The sequence below is a fragment of the Rhinopithecus roxellana genome, chromosome 3 (assembly GCF_007565055.1).
Source record: "Rhinopithecus roxellana isolate Shanxi Qingling chromosome 3, ASM756505v1, whole genome shotgun sequence".
NCBI lineage: Eukaryota > Metazoa > Chordata > Mammalia > Primates > Cercopithecidae > Rhinopithecus > Rhinopithecus roxellana.
Window position 1 is genome coordinate 40,380,737 of NC_044551.1, and position 20,638 is coordinate 40,401,374.

The 20,638-nt window shown below is 48.1% G+C and overlaps 1 protein-coding gene across 2 annotated transcripts in view; it reads left to right on the forward strand.

The window, feature by feature from the left end:
- ANXA6 (annexin A6) overlaps nucleotides 1-20,638 on the forward strand; it is a 58,247-nt gene that overhangs the window by 25,899 nt on the left and 11,710 nt on the right. For both annotated transcript variants that reach the window (XM_010373678.2, XM_010373679.2), the window contains exons 10-20: nucleotides 215-310; nucleotides 1,497-1,555; nucleotides 3,261-3,383; nucleotides 4,551-4,609; nucleotides 6,282-6,360; nucleotides 8,377-8,458; nucleotides 9,714-9,808; nucleotides 10,455-10,568; nucleotides 13,294-13,384; nucleotides 15,131-15,210; nucleotides 15,787-15,840. In XM_010373678.2, coding sequence (XP_010371980.1) covers nucleotides 215-310; nucleotides 1,497-1,555; nucleotides 3,261-3,383; nucleotides 4,551-4,609; nucleotides 6,282-6,360; nucleotides 8,377-8,458; nucleotides 9,714-9,808; nucleotides 10,455-10,568; nucleotides 13,294-13,384; nucleotides 15,131-15,210; nucleotides 15,787-15,840 — 932 coding nt within the window. The remainder of the gene's footprint in view (nucleotides 1-214; nucleotides 311-1,496; nucleotides 1,556-3,260; nucleotides 3,384-4,550; nucleotides 4,610-6,281; nucleotides 6,361-8,376; nucleotides 8,459-9,713; nucleotides 9,809-10,454; nucleotides 10,569-13,293; nucleotides 13,385-15,130; nucleotides 15,211-15,786; nucleotides 15,841-20,638) is intronic.

Genomic DNA, 20,638 nt, shown 5'->3' on the forward strand with positions numbered 1-20,638 from the left:
GGGATGAGGTGCAGTCCCTCACCAGCTATGAAGCTCATCTGCACAACGCTGGTGATGTGCGTGATCTCCCAGTCGCCTCCATCAGAGCACCAGCCCTAGCTTCATGGTGGACAGTCAGGTCCTGGCCACTGCGCACCCCTGCTCTTGAAGTCCTCATTTCTTCTCGGGGTTACAGAGGCACTCTCAAACCTCCCTGTCTCTCTGTCTGACGCAGTGTTCGATGAGTATCTAAAGACCACAGGGAAGCCGATCGAAGCCAGCATCCGAGGGGAGCTGTCTGGGGACTTTGAGAAGCTAATGCTGGCCGTAGGTATGTCCTGACATTGGATTCCTGCGGGTTTTAGGGGATTCTGGAACACTGGCCTAGGAACAAGGAGCTGAGAATGGAAAGGGGAATTACTTGGTATAGAATTGGGAAGGAGAAAACCAGGTGGGCCGTGAATTCTAAAAGTTTCTCCAGGGCAGCATGGCTGAGGCTGGGGAAGGGAAAGGGGCTTGAGCCTCAGGTACTGACTTCCTCCAGCTCCCTTCTCCACCATGGCAGGTGACAAAGAGCTCTGAACTTGGGCTGAGGATAATGATGATCATAATAGTTGACTTTTGCGGAGCATCTGCTGCGTGCCAGGCACTGTGCTGAGCGTGTAATCTTTATAAAAGACCCAGGAGTGGCCACTGCCATGATCTCTATTTCACAGATGAGGAAACTGAGTCTCACCAAGGCTGATCATTTGCTGAGGGGTAGTTTTGTAATGAGTTGGGGGTACTGAGAATGTGAGGATGTGAGGAGCTGGCTAGTCAGTGGTGGAGCCAAGATTCAAACCAGGGCTTCTCCCAAATTGACTTGGAGCAAGTCACTTCTGCTTACTGGGCCTCAGTTTCCTCATCTATTAAGTGGGGTGGGGGGTGGGCAGGAAGGATGGACTGCCTTAATTGCCTCCCCAGAAGCCCTTGCAATTCCAGCATTCCAGCAGTTAGCATGTCTGAGTCAGGAATATGTTGTGTGTTTGTATTTCTTGGGGGAAACCTGCAGCTCCTTTATTGTCCCTCCCAGAGCCATCCCCTGCCCTCCCTGTTTGAAGTAGTCAGCCAGTGGGACTCACAGTGATTCAGTGGGATTCACAATGATTCAGCTGCCAGTACCTTTCTGGTGTAGCAGGTCTAAACAAATGCCTTTTCCTCCTTCGCCCCAGGCCCTTCCCCCACCCCAGCTCAATTCCCTGTGAAAACCAAAAGGACTAGAAAGATAAAGGGGGTCTGTCTTTGTGATGGACTTCAACAGGATTATTTCAACAAGATTATTTCCTGTTTATTCCCTGGGTTTGCGGTAAAAGTGGGTTGGTCTGGGGTGCTCTGGGGCTGTGAGCTATCAGGAACCACGGTTCTTCCTGTATTGAGCTAGGTGGTCCTCAAGGAACAGAAACAAAGAGGGAGTCAGGCCATCCCATCCCCCTTCAGTGGAAGCCAGAATAACTCTACCTCTTCCTCCCTCTTCACAGTGAAGTGTATCCGGAGCACCCCGGAATATTTTGCCGAAAGGCTCTTCAAGGCTATGAAGGTGCGTGGCGGGACTGATGTGAATGAGGTTTGGGGAAAGGACTATTGGCACTCTTTGACAAGTCCTTGGGATCCAGTGGCCAAAGAGAGCCCTTCAGGGATGGCCACAGGGCTTACCCTGGTGAAGGTGCTCCATCCCAGGTGAGCTCTAGGGCCAGGAATGCTGCTGGTCACATGTCCTTCCATCTGCACACCTGGCTGATGTCATGAGTCAACAGATGGACTTAGGGTGGCAGCCTGCACCTGATCCCTCCAGCCAAATGGGTTGGCAGCTCAGACTTTGAAAAAGTATTAACCAGAATGTTTATATACAGCGTATGTAGGCAAGACCACTTTGGCCTTGCCTGCTAAGATTCATCATGCTCACCCTGTGACAGTTCCACTCTGGGTGTATTTCTGAGAAAGCTTCCCAGGCTTTTACACATATGACGCACAGAGAAACTAGTATTTTTGTGATGCACTGGAGGAAATGAATGCAGTCATTTGCTGCCAGAGGCCAGAGGCCTGAGGCCTGAGACCTGAGACCCAGGAGCTTGCGCCTTCCTGGCCCTGGTTGGCCATTCCAAAAGTGCAAAGTAGATTGTCGGCCATTCTCTGCCCACCAGTGTGCCATAATGAGGTGGGGCAGCTCAGCCCTAGAGAGATGTTTGCCTATATGCATGAATTCATAAGAATGCCCATCACAAGGCTGTGTGCATGCAGTGGCTCACACCTGTAATCTCAGCACTCTGGGAGGCCAAAGTGGGAGGATCACTTGAGGCCCAAAGTTCAAGACCAGTCTGGGCAACATTGTAAGACCTTTGTCTCTACAAAAATAAAAAACAGAACTAGCCAGGGGCTGTGGCACATACCTGTAGTCCTAACTACTCAAGAGGCTGAGGCAGGAGGATTTCTGGAGCACAGGGCCCGTAGGTTTGAGGCTTCAGTGGATGCAGTGTGCTATGTGATCGCACCACTGTACTCTAGCCTGGAAAACAGAGTGAGACCCTGTCTCTTCAAAAAAAAAAAGGAATACTTATAACAGTATTGCCTGTATTAGGAAAAAGCTAGAAACAACCCAGTGAGTGACCATCAAGAATAGCATGGCAAAAAAATAAATGCACAGCGGTATATTTGCAAAGTTCCAAAATGTATAAATCTAAGTGTATTGCTTAGAGTTACAAAGCTATGGTAAAATTATAAGGAAAATCAAGTGTGAAAATTATACATGAAGAGAGAAGAAGAGGTTTATAACAGTGAGAGGGCTGGGCGCGGTGGCTCACGTGTGTAATTGTAGCATTTTGGGAGGCCAAGGCAGCCCTCGAGGCCAGGAGTTCAAGAGCAGCCTGGCCAAGGGCAAGACCCCATCTCTACTAAAAGTACAAAAATTACCTGGGCGTAGTGGCGGGTACCTGTACTCCCAGCTGCTCGGGAAGCTGAGGCAGGAGAATTGCTTGAGCCCGGAAGGCAGAGGCTGTAGTGAGCTGAGATCACACCACTGCACTCCAGCCTGGGCAACAGAGTGAGACCCTATCTCAGAAAAAAAAAAAAAAAGCAAAGCAATAAGAGGAGCATAGATAGAGCTTCAATGGGAATGGCAATGTCTGCTTCTTTTGCTCTAATTTTTAACTTTTTATTATGAAAATAGGATTTTCAACTAAGCTGGGAGCTATCGGCACTCTAGCCTCCTCTCAAGTCCATGTTCCCCAAACCCATTTGTCTTGCAGGGCCTGGGGACTCGGGACAACACGCTCATCCGCATCATGGTCTCCCGCAGTGAGCTGGACATGCTCGACATTCGGGAGATCTTCCGGACCAAGTATGAGAAGTCCCTCTACAGCATGATCAAGGTCAGCAGAGCTCATGGGGGCAGAGAAGGGAGCATAGAGCTTTTCGCCAAGACAGAGGGCTTAGGGACTGACTATTCCCAGGGAAAGGAAATGTCCCAGGAAGTGGGAGTCTCTTGGACATTTCAGGAGCCCCTGTCTTGTGGCTCATTCAAGGAATTTAAGGATATTCAACAGAAAAGCAACTGTTAGGGGTGTTTGTAAGTGGTAAGGCTACAGACGGAGGCAGGAGCTGGGTCATGAAGGACACACAAGCTGAATTAAGGGAGAGGACTCTGCCCCAAGGGCAGTGAGAGTTCACAGTCTCCCGGAGGAAGGCTGGGAAACACCGAAGAACACAAATGAGGGTTAATGGGGAACCTTTGGCCTGGGCCGGGTGATTGGTGATGACCCTGGGACATCCGGCCCCTGAGGCTTTATCAGGAGACATATGTAAAGTTAGGGAAGTTTTCCCTTTTTTTTTGGATGACTGAAATAAAGCTTTATGGGGTGACAGAGAAAGAGATCCAAGTTGTGTTCTCCAAAGTATGTTTCCAAAGGGTAATTTTTTTAGGTGTTATGTGCAAAATGTTCTATGGGAAAATAAGTTTGTAACAAACCAGAATAAGCAAAGATAAATAAGCCAGTTTCTTTACCTCAGAGCTTCTCACAGCCTTTCATATTTTGAAGTCCATTATGAAGCCCCAAGAGGGATATGGAATATGCATCTATATGGATATGTGCATCTGTGTAATATATATATTTGTTTAATTTTTTGCATTTCCCATCGTTTTTGCTCATGGAACCCCATTCCCATGCATATTTCACGTGGAAGAGCTGGGCTGGGGACTGTCTGGTGGCACTGCTGTGCTGGGGCACTGGCTTGAAAGGGCAGCTAGCATCTCCTCTCAACTCCGAACATTGGTTGTGAAGTCATATTGGTAACTTGAAATTGTCCATTGCTGGAAGTATTTACGCCACAGAAATTGGCAAATGCTATAAATTAGGGCTTCCCCCAACCTCCTGCTGAGAACCAGTTATTCAATATTAACCAGCACAGGAGGGCCAGGGCTGCTATGAATAAGTGTTCATTCAGCCTTCCCTTCTTTTAGGCTGTGCAGAACCTTCACCTCCTTGCCTGAGAGGAGCCCAGGGCTGGATGAGAGGTAACCTTTCTTTCTTTCTCTCCAGAATGACACCTCTGGCGAGTACAAGAAGTCTCTGCTGAAGCTGTGTGGGGGAGATGATGAGTAAGTGGCTTCTTGGCCCCTGGCTGGAGGGCATGGCCTTGGGGTGGCAGGCAGGGACTCTCCTGGCTCGCATCCTGATGGGTGAATTGGATGAGCTGGGGATTCCCCTGAGCCAGGAGTGTCGCAAAAGTGAAAGGCGGCCTTTGCTGGTACCTTTTGTGCTTGTGGATCTGTGTGTCTGAGCATGTGGTGGTCTGAACGTGAGCGTGGTCTCCTGTATATGGAGATGTCTGCTCTTGTGAACCTGGAAAGTCAGTCTGGGGTTGTGGACCAGGAACCAGATTATGAGCATCCAAGCCCTGCTATTTCATAGCGGTTTTTCGGTTTCATCACCTGTTAAATGGGGAAAGGAAACATTCCTGCTCTGCATATTCATTTATGCAGCATATATGTGTTAAGTGTCTTCTGGGTGCAGACCCTGTGAGGAAGCCCCTGATGAAGGCCATAGCCCAGAAGGAGATATAGACCAGTTTCCAGAAGGGAGCAGTCCTGTGCTGGGGAGAACTGGCTGTGCCATGTAGAAAGCGTATATAAAAGCACACAGAGATGCCCTAGCCCAGACCAAGGGGAGACTCTTTGGAGATACATGGTGAGACCCAAGGAAGAAGGGGAAGAGCCAGGTGAAGTGAGGGTCTGGGGACAGTGTTTGGGTGGAGGAAATCACCTACAGAAAAGCCTAGGAGTGAGAAGGAGCAGCCTGATTCATTCATATGTCCCAGGTCATGCATTTATGGAGTACTAGGGAGAGAAATAAGGCAGAGAAGTGGGAGGACCTGGGGGCCTCTTCCCAGAGTATTAAATTGGGGCATTACTTGACCAAATTTGTGTGCTGGAAAGGGAACAGGAGGCACTCTGATTTCCTTTCTCTGGGACTTACAAAGATCCAATTACGGAAGGGATGCAAGAATTTCCTGTGAACCTTTGGTAAGGACCATAGAGATTGATGCAGTTCAGCAGATATTACTGAGTTGATACATCCAGGCACTTTGCAGGAGGAGATGTAGGGCTTGCATGGCCATAGCCTGCTCATTGGCCTGTTTGAGAGGGGAGAGTTGGATAGAAGACACTCAAATTCTAAGGAAGAAAGGGGAGGCTGAAAGATTGGAAAAATCCTATCCTGCTTGGACCTTGCAGCTAGGAAGGCTGCCCTTAAAAGCCAGCATTGGTTGGACACAGTGGCTCACACCTGTAATCCCAATACTTTGAGAGGCTGAGGCGGGAGGATCACCTGAGGTCAGGAGTTCAAGACCAGCCTGGCCAACATGGTGAAACCCTGTCTTTACTAAAACTACAAGAATTAGCCAGGTGTGTGGCCTGTAATCCCAGCTACTCAGGAGGCTGAGGCAGGAGAATCGCTTGAACCCCGGGGGCAGAGGTCTCAGTGAGCTGAGATCGCGCCACTGCACTCCAGCCTGGGTGACAAGAGCGAAACTCCATCTCAAAAAAAGAGGCAGCATTGCAGGGGGTGTCGAGAGATGGAAGGTTCTCAGAAATGGAGGGAGGACCCTGGTGAATGGAGGAGGCATAGGCTGGAGAGAAAGAAAGCTTAACGTGTGTGTGGTGTGTGCACGTGTGTGTATGTGTTGGGGTGTGTGTGTGTGTGTGTTGTTGTGTGGAGTGTTGCCCGTGATGACATTCCTTCCTGTCCTCTCCCTAAACCCCTCCATTCCAGTGCTGCTGGCCAGTTCTTCCCGGAGGCAGCGCAGGTGGCCTATCAGATGTGGGAACTTAGTGCAGTGGCCCGAGTAGAGGTCAGACCTTCCCCTCCTCCTGCTTGACCTCTTGACCACAGCTTTTCTGCTTGCGCCTTCCTGCTGCTCTGGTTGGCACCCAGCTGCCCCCTGGCGGCCAACCCGACACGTTGATTCTCACATCTGAAGCTTCCTTTTCTCCCTTGGAGTGATGAATCGGTGGAGGGGCACACCTGGTTTCTGCATTAGCTTCTGACACGCTGGAAAGGGTTCTGGCCCACTTACTAACAGGGCTTGCTGAAATGGAGACCTGGCTGGTTCCATGGAGGGGCCTGTCCCACCCGGGGTCCAAAGAGTTGGCCTCAGAGACACGAAAGTTGAGAACAGATGGGCGTCCCTGGGTGCACTGGAGGATTTCAGGTTGTCCTCTGGAGCATCCTCAGACTGGGGGTCCACAAAGGACAGGAATGAAAGGTTTCACTAAAGTACTTTAGGCAACCATTCCAGAGACTGCAACACTTGGCCCACACAAAAATGTGTAGGACCTTGGAGCTCTCTGTTACTCACTCACTATGCGACCTTTGGAAGATGCCCCCTCCCTCTGGGCCTCTATGTCTCCATCTTTAAAGTGAGGGGTTAACATGGCAATCTCGGTGATCTCTTAGGGCTCTTGAGCTCTGATGTTCTAGGACAGCGTTCCCCAAATGATAAGTCAAGAGATCTTTGCAGATGATCATAGGTGATGTGAGAAGTGAATTTAGTTTGGCAGGGTTGAATAACACAGAACTCCACATAGTGAATGAGAAAGGCACTCCTTTTCAATTTCATCAGCATTTCTGATTATGTCAAAGAGGAAGTCTTGGTTTGGTGCCACCATCCCTGCAACACTTGCTGATTTTCCTGTTTCACAAAGAGAAAGCTGAGAGAGCTTGCTTTAAGTTTCAGAGCTTCTGGCAAGCAGAGGAATCATGTTCAATTTCATGGCATTTCACCTCTTTTGTTTTTATTACATTGATTTTTGTGGTAAATTGTCAGTTTATGATACATGGTATCAACTTCCTAATTCATGTAGTAATATAAAAGTAATTTCATCCTTTTTTTTTTTTTTTTTTTTTTTTTTGAGATAGAGTCTCACTCTGTTACCCAGGCTGGAGTACAGGGCCACGATCATGGCTCACTGCAGCCTCCCCAGGCTCAGATGATCGTTCCACCTTAGCCTCCCAAGTAGCTGGGACTTCAGGTGGACACCACCACACCTGGCTAATTTTTGTAGAGACAGGGTTTCACCGTGTTGCCCAGGCTGGTCTTGAACTCATGGGCTCAAGCGATTCTCCTGCCTTGGCCTCCCAAAGTGCTGAGATTACAGGCATGGGCCATTGTGCCAAGCCTCATTAATTCACTTAACAATTATTTTTTAAGTGTGCCTATTATATGTCAGACACTGTTGTAGGCACCTGGGATATATAACAGGATAAAACGGATACAATTCCTTGCCCTTTGGGAGTAATTTTAAATGCACTTCAAACATGGATGTATTTAAGTGAGTCAGAAAAGAAGTTGAATTACATAAAACCATTAAGAGATGGCATAGTGTGTGTGCTGATTTGGAAAAGTGAAAGTCCTTCAGGAGTGACTGAAATTTGGGAAACTCTCTTCTGGTATTTCAGAACATTTCTGCTGCCTTTTCAGGGGGAATGACTCTTTAAGAGGCAGAGGGGGTCTCGGGGGCAGAGTAGGATTCAGAAGAATTGGGGAGGCTCCGGTGGAATAAGTAGCCAAGGGGCACTAGAACCGAGGCAGTTCCTGTGGCAGGCAGGAGCCTAGCCAATTTCCCTTGACCAGGACTTGCCCTGCTCCCAGCCCTGAGTCCCTCTCTCCCTCTCTCTATCTTTCTGTCTCTCTCTCTCAGCTCTTGTGCAGGGTCTGTCTGCTGTGGCTTCACCTCTGCCTCTTTCCCCACCCACACAGCTTGGTTTGGGCTCATGGGGAGAGCTTCCCACCCTCGCATGCTGTCTCTCAGCCTGGCCCCTAGGGGGGCCTTCAGACACCTGCTGAGTCTCTTTCTGCTTCTCACAGCTGAAGGGAACTGTGCGCCCAGCCAATGACTTCAACCCTGATGCAGATGCCAAAGCGCTGCGGAAAGCCATGAAGGGACTCGGTACAGGGGATGGGAAGGGAGCAGGGTTGGTCTCGGGTCAGCAGGTGTGGTGGGTTCAGCCATGGGCTGGCAGAGGACAGAGTGAGGTTTCCAATTAGAGTCTGCAGGATGAGGAAGACTTGATCTCAAGTTTCCACCCTCCTGGCTTCTGGAGTATAAGGAGGAGGGGCAGGAGAGGGTTCATAAGGAACTTGACAGAAGCCCTTCCCAGGGACCAAGGTGTCCCCCAGCCTCCTGGGAGCAGTATTCTGGCACTGAAGAAAGTACCAGATCATAGAATTGGTGTGGGCTCTGCTGCCGACTCACTGTATGACTCTGAGTGAGCCTCTCAGCCACTCGGTCTGAATTTCCCCACGTGTAAAATAGGACTGTGGACCCTGGAACCCAAGAACCCCAGTTCTATGATGGGAGTGTGCCCTGCTGGGCAGGTCTTTCAGACCTACATTTGGCACCAATGGGAGGAGTACTGCACCCACAGGTTCAGATCAGCTGGGCCTGTGCTCAGAAAGTCCAGCCTGGGACTGGCCATCTAGGGTTTGGCTTTCTTTGCCTTTTCTGCCCTCTCTGACAGCAACTCCCAGGAGGCTTTAGGTTAAGTCCATCACCTCCTGGGCTTCCTTTCCATGTGTCTCATGGGAATGATGATATCTGCCAAGCTCACCTGGGACTATAGGATGATAGAGGTAAAAATGCCGTGAAGGACCCCCGTGCTGGGTCTGCGGCTGATGGCATTAATCTGAGAAGCAGGAAGTGGTATCCTAATGCCTTCCAGAGTCAACCTGCCGTGGTTAGAGGGACTCAGGGTCCAGCTCCCAGAGAGTTGAAGAGAAAGGACATAGAGTCGCTAACAGGACTTGGACTGTCAGGGTTGGAAGGATCCCTTGGTAACTACTCCAGCCTCTTCATGTTACAGATGTGGAAACCAAGTCCCATGAAGGGAAGGGGACTTGCCCAGGGTGGGTAGCCATTGCCAGAGTCAGAACTAGAACTCAGAGGCCCTGACTCCCAACCCAGTACTCTCTACCTCCCAGCTGTCCTTGTTCCTCAGCGTGTCAACAGGAAAGGGAGGGAGGAGCCCAGCAGAAATCAGTGGCCTGAGCCATAGGCAAGCAGACTGCAGGGACTCAGAAGCACATGGCCGCCTAGCCAGGCTTCTACCCTGACAAAGACTGACGAGGGACCATCAGCAGGCAGTGTATAGGGAAAGCCGAGAGCCACAGGCCTTCTTCTGAGGCATGTGGCTTTGGTGACTCAGGGACTGACGAAGATACAATCATCGATATCATCACGCACCGCAGCAATGCCCAGCGGCAGCAGATCCGGCAGACCTTCAAGTCTCACTTTGGCCGGGTAAGGACCTCCTCCTTGGCTCTGGGTGCGACATGCATGCACCTTGCCTGACTGAGCTCAGCCTGTCCCCATCAGTTCTGCACAGTTGGGCACCAGGGTCTTCATGGCAGTGGGACCCTGTGTGGTCGTGTGATCTCAGAGTGTGTCCAGCACTGGGTTTGGGCAGACGTATCTTTCCATTCCCCCAGTTCCTTGTGATGTGTGAGATGCTCAGTGGCCTCAGAGGCACAGCATGGGGCCAAGATCAGGGCTATGAGTTGTTTTCAATGTGCTTTGGGCGTCTTGCAGTTCCTCTGCACAGAGAGAGCTGGCTTCAAGGCCCCAACTGAGTGTCAGTGATTATTGCACATTGGTGGCATCTGGCTTAGGTGGGGTGTGTTTTCCCCTGGATGGAAACAGTGTCCTTCAGCACTGCTCCCTTCCAGTTCCTGTCTCCTGTGTCAAGGAGAGTGGGTCTTCCTCCTGGTTGTTTTTTCCCTACCCTCTTTGGCTTCATCTAAATAATAAGTGCAACATCAGCAAAGACAGACACAAGCTTCCACGATCCCTCATGTGGAACCCCTGTTTTCTCTCTTCATCTCCCCCATCCTGGGTCATGTGTGGGCAAGTGTTCATGTTGGCATGACTGGGGCTCTGCCCTTTGCAGGACTTAATGACTGACCTGAAGTCTGAGATCTCTGGAGACCTGGCAAGGCTGATTCTGGGGCTCATGATGCCACCGGCCCATTACGATGCCAAGCAGTTGAAGAAGGCCATGGAGGTACAGTTGGCACCAGAGGGTCTAGTGTCTGCTGGTGCCGGTGGGGATACAGGTGGTCCTCAGAAGCCCAGGTGGATTAGCCATAACTTCTTGGTAGAACTCCTCCCACACTCAGTTCAAACTGGCATAAACACAGAAGGAGATGTTGGCTCCCATAACTGAAAACTACAGGACTAGATCTGAGTCCAGAGACTCACATGATGTTCTGTGGACCCTTGGCTCACCCCTGTCTCAGATCTGCTGTCCTCTCTTATGGCTTCACTCTCAGGCAGCCTTTCTCCCCATGGTGGCAGGGTGGCTTATGTCCATCCTGCCAGCTAGCAGCTCCAGCAGAAAGAGTTCCTTCTTCCTAGGAGTTCCAACAACAGTCTTGGCATTTACTCCAAGTTGATTCAGCTTGAGTCACACGCCCACTGGTGTCAGAAGAGTCTCGTGGAGCCGCTGGAGGAAGTGGGGTGGGTCTCGAAGCAAAGCAGCAGCAGTTGGAGTCTGTACTCCAGCCCAGCCCTGCCACTCATTCATTGTGTGACTGGGCCATTCCTTACATTTCCCAATCCTCTGTGCCTTCATCTGGGAAATGGAAATGGTCACCTCTGCCCTTCAAACTAGGACAGGTCAATCAAGGTCACAGGTATGAAGGGCATTGTTAACTCTGAAGACCTGACCCTACACTAAACAAGAAAGCCTTATGTTCTGGCCCAGAAGTTGCTAGAACTGCTTTGCTTCCCAAGGTACCAACTGTACTAGTGGATACTGTTTATAAGGAGCATATGGTATCCTAGGCTAGGTACATTAGTTCAATTAGTTGCCTCCTCAAGCCACAAGGCAAGACTCTTATTTTGTCCCCATTTTACAGATGAGGAAACTGAGACTTGGAGGTTAGGTTGCTTGGTCAAGGTCATAGAGCTATGACGTAGCAAAGCTGAGGTTCAGACCAGTCTGTCTGACTCTAGAGCCTGTCTTGACAACCACATAAAACCAGTAGTGCTTTTGGCCCCTTGAGCATTAAGAGGAAGGCAGCAATGGGGAGCTAGAGGACTTCATAAAAACGTTGCCTAGGCTAAGCAGATTAAGATGATTGTTTTTTAAAATACCTAAGCTAAAAAGCAAATGAACTAAAGACATGGGGTTCAGAAATAGAAGAGATCAACGAGCTAACCCAACTCAATCCTTTCCATTTTCAAAGTTTCCAAGTGGGAAACAGAGGCTCAGAGAGTCAGTGAGTTAGGGGGAGACCAGGGCTAGACCCTAGTCTCGGCACTTTCTTGATTGCCTCACCACACACCTGCTTCTAACAAAGAAATGATTGAAGATCTCAATCAGGATGAGTCTCCTAGGATCTGAGAAGGCAGGACCATTAGTAACCTCTTTGAGGACAGAGAACATGTCTTGCCTCTTGCCTTTTTTTTTTTTTTTTTTTTTTTTGAGATGGAGTCTCGCTCTTTTACCCAGGCTGGAGTGCAATGGTGTGATCTCGGCTCACTGCAACCTCTGCCTCCCAGGTTCAAGCGATTCTCCTGCTTCAGCCTCCTGAGTAGTTGTGATTACAGGTGCCTGCCACCATGCCCAGCTAATTTTTTTGTCTTTCTAGTAGAGAAGGGGTTTCACCATGTTTGCCAGGATGGTCTTGAACTCCTGACCTCAGGTGATCTGCCTGCCTCGGCTTCCCAAAGTGCTGGGATTACAGGCATTAGCCACCATGCCTGGACTTTTTTTTTTCCTTTTTGGTAGCTGTAGCCCCAGCACCTTGCACAGTGGCTAACACATAATAGGTGCCTTAACAAGTATTTGAATGAGTGAATTAGTCATTGACTCAATCAATCAATCTTGCCTGCCTTCTCTCCCTGATAGTTTTCCCCACTTCCCTGTATGCAGATATTTGCATAACAGGTCCCCAGCCTGCGGTAGTCCAGGGCGTGTAATGTCTCCATTCACAAATCACTCCTCAAATCCAAGAATAAACATGTAAGCCAGCCATGGTGGCTCATGCCTGTATTCTTAAAACTTTGGGCTTGAGTCCAGGAGTTCCAGACCAGGCTGGGCAATATGGTGAAGCCCTATCTCTACAAAAAAATATAAAAATTAGCCAAGCATGGTGGCATGCTTCTGTGGCCCCAGCTACTTGGGAGGCTGAAGTAGGAGGATCCCTGAGTCTGGGAGGTTGAGGCTGCAGTAATCATGCCACTGCACTCCAGCCTGGGCAACAGAGCAAGACTCTGTCTCAAAAGAAAAAATAATGTAGAATTTTATCTTAAGCACAAAACTTTTTTTCTTCTAACAAAATAATACATGTCCACTGTGAAGACCTGAAGAAATATAGAGTAAAAAAGAAGAAAATAGCAATCGTCTGTGATCCTTCACTCAAGCAGAGACCACACCACTAGTTAACACCGTGAGGCATGTGCGTGTCCTTTTGTTCTCTTCAGATACTTACATGTGGATATTTCCATTCAGACGTTCATGTGTGTATGTGGTGTTATACACACATGCCTATATACCTTTTCTTTTTGGGGGGCTGGAAGGCAAAGCAGTTCCCATGGGAGGTTCTGGGAATCTTGACAGGCTGGCACAGTCAGCCTTGGTTGTGCCACGGTCTCGGGCCTGGGGGCCATGTCTGGAGGTGAGGAGAAAATCCAGGAAGGCTTGGCCTGAGCTTTAGCCATCCGGGCCCCATGCACAGGTGGTCGGAACTATGGCTGAGATCATCTTTGTCTTGACATTCCAGGGAGCTGGCACAGATGAAAAAGCTCTTATTGAAATCCTGGCCACTCGGACCAATGCTGAAATTCGGGCCATCAATGAGGCCTATAAGGAGGGTGAGTTTGGGAGGCCTGGGCCCAGATGCTGGGAGGAGAAGACCCAGGCCCCCCAGCTTCCAACCCCAGCTCTGCCCAGGACTCTGGCCTATCTCCTTTCCCTGAGTCCTTGAGGATTTGATAAGCCCCTTGGGTGTGCCCATTCCTGTGTCTAGGGAAAGACAGGTGCCCTGGAAGGACAAAGGCCTGGAGGTATAAGAAGGCTTGGCTGGAAGTGGGAGGAGAGAACATTCCAGAGAGGGAGGGCAACTTTAGGGGTGTGTAGTCCATGCAGTTCTACATGGCCCCACAGCCAGAAGGGCCCCACACTTGGTTGTATGCTATGCTCTCACTGTCCAGAAATTCTTTTTTTTTTTTTTTTTTTGAGATGGAGTCTCGCTCTGTCGCCCAGGCTGGAGTGCAGTGGCCTGATCTCAGCTCACTGCAACCTCTGCCTCCCGGGTTTACACCATTCTCCTGCCTCAGCCTCCCGAGTAACTGGGATTACAGGCGCCCGCCACCTCGCCTGGCTAGTTTTTTGTATTTTTTTAGTAGAGACGGGGTTTCACCGTGTTCGCCAGGATGGTCTCGATCTCCTGACCTCGTGATCCACCCGTCTCGGCCTCCCAAAGTGCTGGGATTACAGGCTTGAGCCACTGTGCCCGGCCCAAAAATTCTTAATTTTTAAGCAAGTGGCCCCATATTTTCATTCTGAAGAATCTTGAGTACCAGTCAAAAATGTTTAAATTGGCTAGGTGCAGTGGCTTACACCTGTAATCCCAGCACTTTGGGAGTCTGAGGCAGGTGGATAGCTTGAGCCCAGGAGTTCGAGACCAGCCTGGGCAACAAGGCAAAACCCCATCTCTACAAAAAATATAAAAATTGGCTGGGCGCAGTGGCTCACTCTGTTAATCCCAGCACTTTGGGAGGCCAGGGTGGGTGTATCACTTGAGGTCAGGAGTTCGAGACCAACTTGGCTAACATGGTGAGACCCAATCTCTACTAAAAATGCAAAAATTAGCCAGGCGTGGTGGCATGTGCCTGTAGCCCCAGCTACTCAGGAGACTGAGGCAGGAGGATCACTTGAACCTGGGAAGCAGAGGTTGCAGTGAGCCAAGATCATGCCACTGCACTCCAACATGGGTGACAGAACGAGACTCCGCCTCAAAAAAAAAAAAAAGTTAGCTAAGTGTGGCGGCATGTGCCTATAGTCCCAGCTATTCAGGAGACTGAGGTGGGAGGATCACCTGAGCCCAAGGAGGTCGAGGCTGTAGTGAGCCTTGATCATACCAACCGCACTCCAGCCTGGGTGACAGAGTGAGACCCTGTCTCAAAAAAAAAAAAACCATTTAAAAAAGAGTTTAAATTTTTTATCTTATAAGCAGCTTTAAAATGGTAGAATTTTTGAGTACATGAGTGACATAGTCAGAGCTCTGCTTTTGGGTTTAGCAACTGCCATGCAGGAGGGAAGATAGAAGAGAGAATGACAACAGGAAGGTGACTTAAGAGGCTGTTAAATATTAAAGGCGAGATGCAATGGGACCTCAAGTGGCACAGCGCCAAGGGGATGGAGGGGAGGTGATGGGTTGATGAGAATGCCCATTGTCTTACAAAATCAGCAGGAGGATGACTGGATGCCCCCCTGAGCCAGTTACAAACCCTTTCATTCCCACCTCCCCCTGGCTCAAGCCTGAATTTCCTGGACCTCCCTCCCCACAATGAAATCCTTCTTGGCCAGCAGCTACCCACACCCTTTCTCTGTCTCAGACTATCACAAGTCCCTGGAGGATGCTCTGAGCTCAGACACATCTGGCCACTTCAGGAGAATCCTCATTTCTCTGGCCACGGTGAGTGAATTCATGGGCCTCAGGTCTGCTTGCCCATCTGGAGGCCTGGGAGGAAGGGAAGGTTCACTGAGTGTAGGGTACAGGGGAGTTAGAAGTGCACTCCTGATGGAGAGGGTTTGTCTCCCCACTTGCCTCCTTAGAGTCCCACCAGCCATCACTGGTGTTCACTTGTCAGAGCTGGTGTGGTGCCACCTTCTCCAGACAGTCCTTCCTGGTGGCCCTTGGCCTGGCTTTTTGGGCCCCCAGCTCACACAACAAAGCCATGTGGGTGACCCTCTCCTGTGTTGTTACCTGGGAGCTTCTGTCACCATCTCTTGAATTCCCATAACAAAAATGGCAGGCCCTGGTTGACGGTTACTGAGAGCTTTCTGTGTGTCAGGCATTGGTGCTGAGTGCCTTGCACACGTTCTCAGTTAGTGACCCCAACAGCCTACTTATGGAGGCAGGATTTTCATCCCTGTGTAACTGATGAGGAAGAGCATTCAGAAAGGTGAAAATGAGCAGGGTGTGTGGTGGTGCAGAGATGGAGATGGGTCGATGCTTGGGGACTGACCTTTCTTGCTGCTCCTGCTGCAGGGAAATCGTGAGGAGGGAGGAGAAAACCTGGACCAGGCACGGGAAGATGCCCAGGTAAGACCCCCAGCCCACCCCAGTCACCTCTGCTGGGTGTCCCTGAGAAGTAGGTCCAGCTTATGCGTGTCTACACCAGGCCTTGTCTGCGAGTGAAGGCTCCTGGCAGGGGCATGGTTGGTTTGATTGGCTGATGCTTAGACTGCAGAAATGAGGTTTAGGAGTGTGGTGCTGGTATTACTGACATTTCCTAGGGGAATAGCAGGACCTTCAGAGCGGGCAGGGACCTGCAGATCACCCAGGTCAAAGCCCTGATGTTACAGTGGGAAAATGGAGGTCCAGAAAGGGCAAATGACTTCTGAAAGTCACACAACAAGTCAGTGGCCCCAGTAGAATTGACCCCTAGAGAGCTGGTCTGGGAACTTGCTGAGAAAGGGGCTAAAGGTCTTGGTTTATTATCTGTAAAATGGGACTGAGATTGGAGGGAGTGTCCTGGGACAAGCCTAGAAAGTAAGTTCCTCAAGGGCTGGACTCTTCATTTTGTTCACTAATATATTCAAAGTAACACATGATCAGTACTCAATAAATATTTGTTGAATGAATAGCAGGGAAAAGGGTTCTCTAGGAGTCTCTTGGCTGCTCTGCTTCTGCCCTGCTCCTTAGCCTAGTGAGCTTGAGGTTTGGAAATGGCTTCTTACGGAGGTTGGACAACCCCAAATTCATTTTCCCTGAGGGTTCCTGTGGCTGGGCAGTCCCTACTGAGGCCAGTGCATTGTCTCCCACTGACCTGCACCTTGATCCCAGCACCCAGTAGCTTGACCCAGGTCCATGTCTCCATCTCTTCTGCCTGCCTCATCCTCCCGCCCCCAAAAGCTGTGTCCAGAGATGTGGGGGAACAGACACCACAGACTGTGAATCCAGCCCCCATATTTTATAGTTGGTGAGTTAAAAAGGGCACCGATGGATTGAGAGGGGACCAACTTTTGTGTTCCCAGGTCCCATAACAGAAGTGTGGTATATATTACAACAGCATCTGAACTGGAACCTGACAGTTACAGAACTGTAATTATAATTATTAGAATGCATACTATGATGCCAAGATTATTCTATACGTTTTTATGTTCCCCCTTTTTACTAACCTATTCAAGGATACAGTTTCTAAGTGGTGGTGGTTTGATCTGAACTCAGGCTTGCCTGACTCCAGAGTCTATGCTTAATTCCATTTACGGTAATATCCTCCAAGACCCAGTACGGTTAAGGTCCCCTGCAGCTTCCACATCAAGTAGCTGTTGTTGTCCAGTTGTCCAACCCTTACTTTGGAATATAGTTGTCAAAAGCTGCATGGTTACACTTAAATGTATGGTATTTCAGCTACATTGTGGGCACATGGATGGGGGCTAGGTTGAGAACCCAGCCAGACACTAGGGTGACTTGCTGAGGCCACATTTCATTCACTCATTCAACGGATGTTTATTATTACTGTGAACAGCCTTGTGTGCTGCTGAGAGTTTTTTTTTTAAATCTCAGCTCTCACCCCAAATCTATCCTCCAACCCTAAATTGATCTTCCCAGGAATGTTTCTGCCTGTGCCTGGTTTGCCAATGAGGCTGTGCTTCCAATCGCCGCTAGCAGGGGGCAGTGGTGGGCCTTGCTGATAGCTGCTTCGCAAAAGGAGAGAAGTGGAGAGAGAGAACCCGGGTGGAAATAGCTAAGGGACCCTTGAGCCAGATCCCTGCCCAACTCGGCTACTTCTCCAGATTTAGGATGCTAGACCCCAGCTCATTTTCTTATAACTAGCAGTACATTCTTTTATAGAAACTAGAAAATAAAGAGAAGCCAAAAAAGACTCCATAACCTAATAGTAATAACCATTGTCAGTATTGTAGTATACATTATTCTAGTTGTTTCTCTATGTGTATGTAAAAGTGGATTCTTTATTTCTGATAGTTAAAAATTAATACCATGTGAATATTGTTGCACTTTTTAATCAACAATATCATTTAATGGCTGTATACTGTTCGTATCTGAATCTATCATGTTATTTAACCAGGTTTCTTCCTAGTAGCAAACTCTTTTATCACATTCATGAATTATTCCTTAGAATGAATTTCCAGAGATGAAATGGAAATGTGGGAGCAAAATGTATATAAAAATTAAGGGCATTTGATAGGGCCAGTCAAGCTCCCCCTTAGATATTGCACATGAGTACTTGGCAGTTTGAATTTGCCTGTTTTACACTGCCTCCCTGGCGGCCTCTCACTCTGGATGTCTAGAACACCCTCAAGCTCTTAGAAGTCTGGGTTTGTTATTAACCAGTTGAACATATGTCCAGTTTCCACCTGTGGCCCCACAGTAATTGTTAATAGCTTCCCCTTTCACTCTGTCGTCCAATTTGAGCAATAAATTATAAATAACTAATTATTATAGACCCACCATGAAATGAAGGATTGTGGTAGTTTTTAGATAATCAATACTCAGACCTTTTTTTTTTTTTTTTTTTTGATGGAGTCTCACTCTGTCACCCAGGCTGGAGTGCAGTGGTACAATCTCGGCTCACTCCTACCTCTGCCTCCTGGGTTCAAGCAATTATCCAGGCTCAGCCTCCCAAGTAGCTGGGATTACAGGTGCCCACCACCATGCCCAGCTAATTTTTTTGTATTTTTAGTAGAGACAGGGTTTCACCATATTGGCCAGGCTGGTCTCGAACTCCTGACTTCAAGTGATCCACCTGCCTCAGCCTCCCAAAGTGCTAGGATTACAGGTGTGAGCCACCGTGCTCAGACCAGACTTTTAAAAATATAACAGCTTTCTTGAAATAGAATTAATCTACCATATTATTGACCAGCTTTATTGAAATAGAATTCACCTACCATACTATTAACCAGCTTTATTGAAATAGAATTCATCTACCATACTATTGACTAGCTTTATTGAAATAGAATTCGTCTGCCATACTATTCACCAGCTTTATTGAAATAGAATTCATCTACCATACTATTGACCAGCTTTATTGAAATAGAATTCGTCTGCCATACTATTGACCAGCTTTATTGAAATAGAATTCATCTACCGTACTATTGAACCATTTAAAATATTGAAATAGAATTCATCTACCATACTATTGACCCATTTAAAGTGTGCAACTCAGTGGTTTTTAGTATCTTCACAGACTTAATGTAACCATCACCACAATCAATTTTAGAACATTTCATCACCCCCAAAAGAAACTCCATACACATTATCTGTCACTCCTTATGTCCTCCTAACCCCCCAGCCCTAAGCAACTGCTAATCTACTTTCTGTGTCTCCAGATGTGCCTCTTCCGAACATCTCATGTAAATACAGCGATATAATACGTGGCCTTTTGGATGGGCTTCTTCACCTAAGAAAACACTAATTTAAACATTGTGTTAAACACTTAACAGTGTTTTCAAGGGTCACCCGTGTTGTAGCATGTTGGGACTCCCTTTTCATTGCCAAATAGTATTCCATTATCCATTCATCAGCTGTTGGACATTTGGGTTATTTCCACCTTTTGGCTATCATGACTAATGCTGCTCTAAACATTTGTGTACAAGTTTGTGTAGAGTTTTTGTGTGCACATATGTTTTCATTTCTCTTAGATAGAATTGCTGGGTCATATGAGAACTCTAAGTTTAACCATTTGAGGAACTGTCCAGATTAATTTTTGCATGAAGTAGCTAGGCTAATAAGAACAAGCTTTTGTGGTGAATATTAATTTAGTGCCCCACCACTTTTTTTTTTTTTACATTACAGATATTATTATCTTAAAGATGCTTTGAAAAACCTAATATGTCTAGGGTTCTCTGACCTGCGTAAGTGAGAAGGATTGGGACTTTTGAGTCTTTTCTGTTAAATCTTTAAAACATGTCCCTCTCCCTTTCTTCTTAAAAATGATACAGTTTTATTTAGCGTAAGTTTTTACAAATTTTTGATAAAATACATATAAACTTTATCATATTAATAATTTTATTTATTTGTTTTTGGAGATGGAGTTTTCCTCTTGTTGCCTAGGCTGGAGTGCAATGTCGCAATTTGGCTCACTACAACCTCCACCTCCCGGGTTCAAGTGATTCTCCTGCCTTACCCTCCTGAGTAGCTGGGATTACAGGCACCCACGACCACACCCGGCTAATTTTTTTGTAGTTTTAGTAGAGACAGGGTTTTACCATGTTGGCCAGACTGGTCTCAAACTCCTGACCTCAGGTGATCCACCTGCCTCAGCCTCCCAAAGTGCTGGGATTACAGGCATGAGTCATCATGCCTAGCCAATCATTTTAAAGTATACAGTTCAGTGGCATTAAGTACATTCACATGGTGGGCAGCCATCACCACCAGCCATCTCGAAAACTGTTTTCATCGTGCAAAACCAAAACTCTGGACCCATTCAACAGTCACTTCCCATTCTCCCTTCCCCCAGCCCCTGGTAACCACCATTCTTTCTATGTCTGTGAATTTGACCACTCTAGGGACTTCATGTAAGTGGAATTATACAGTATTTATGCTTTTATGACTGGTTTCCTTTACCTAGTATGATGTCCTCGGGGTTCAACTAGGTTTTTGTTTTGTGATGTTTGAGACATAACGGGGTGACAGGTTCTCACACTGTCACACAGGTTGGAGTGCAGTGGTGCAATCTTGGCTCACTGCAACCTCCGACTTCTAGGCTCAAGCAATCCTCCCACCTCAGCGCCCCAAATAGCTGGGATTACAGGCATGAGCCACCATGCTCAGCTAAGTTTTTGGTAGAGCAGGGTTTCTCCATGTTGTCCAGGCTGGTCTCAAACTCATAGGCTCAAGTGATCCTCCCACCTGGGCCTCCCAAAGTCCTGGGATA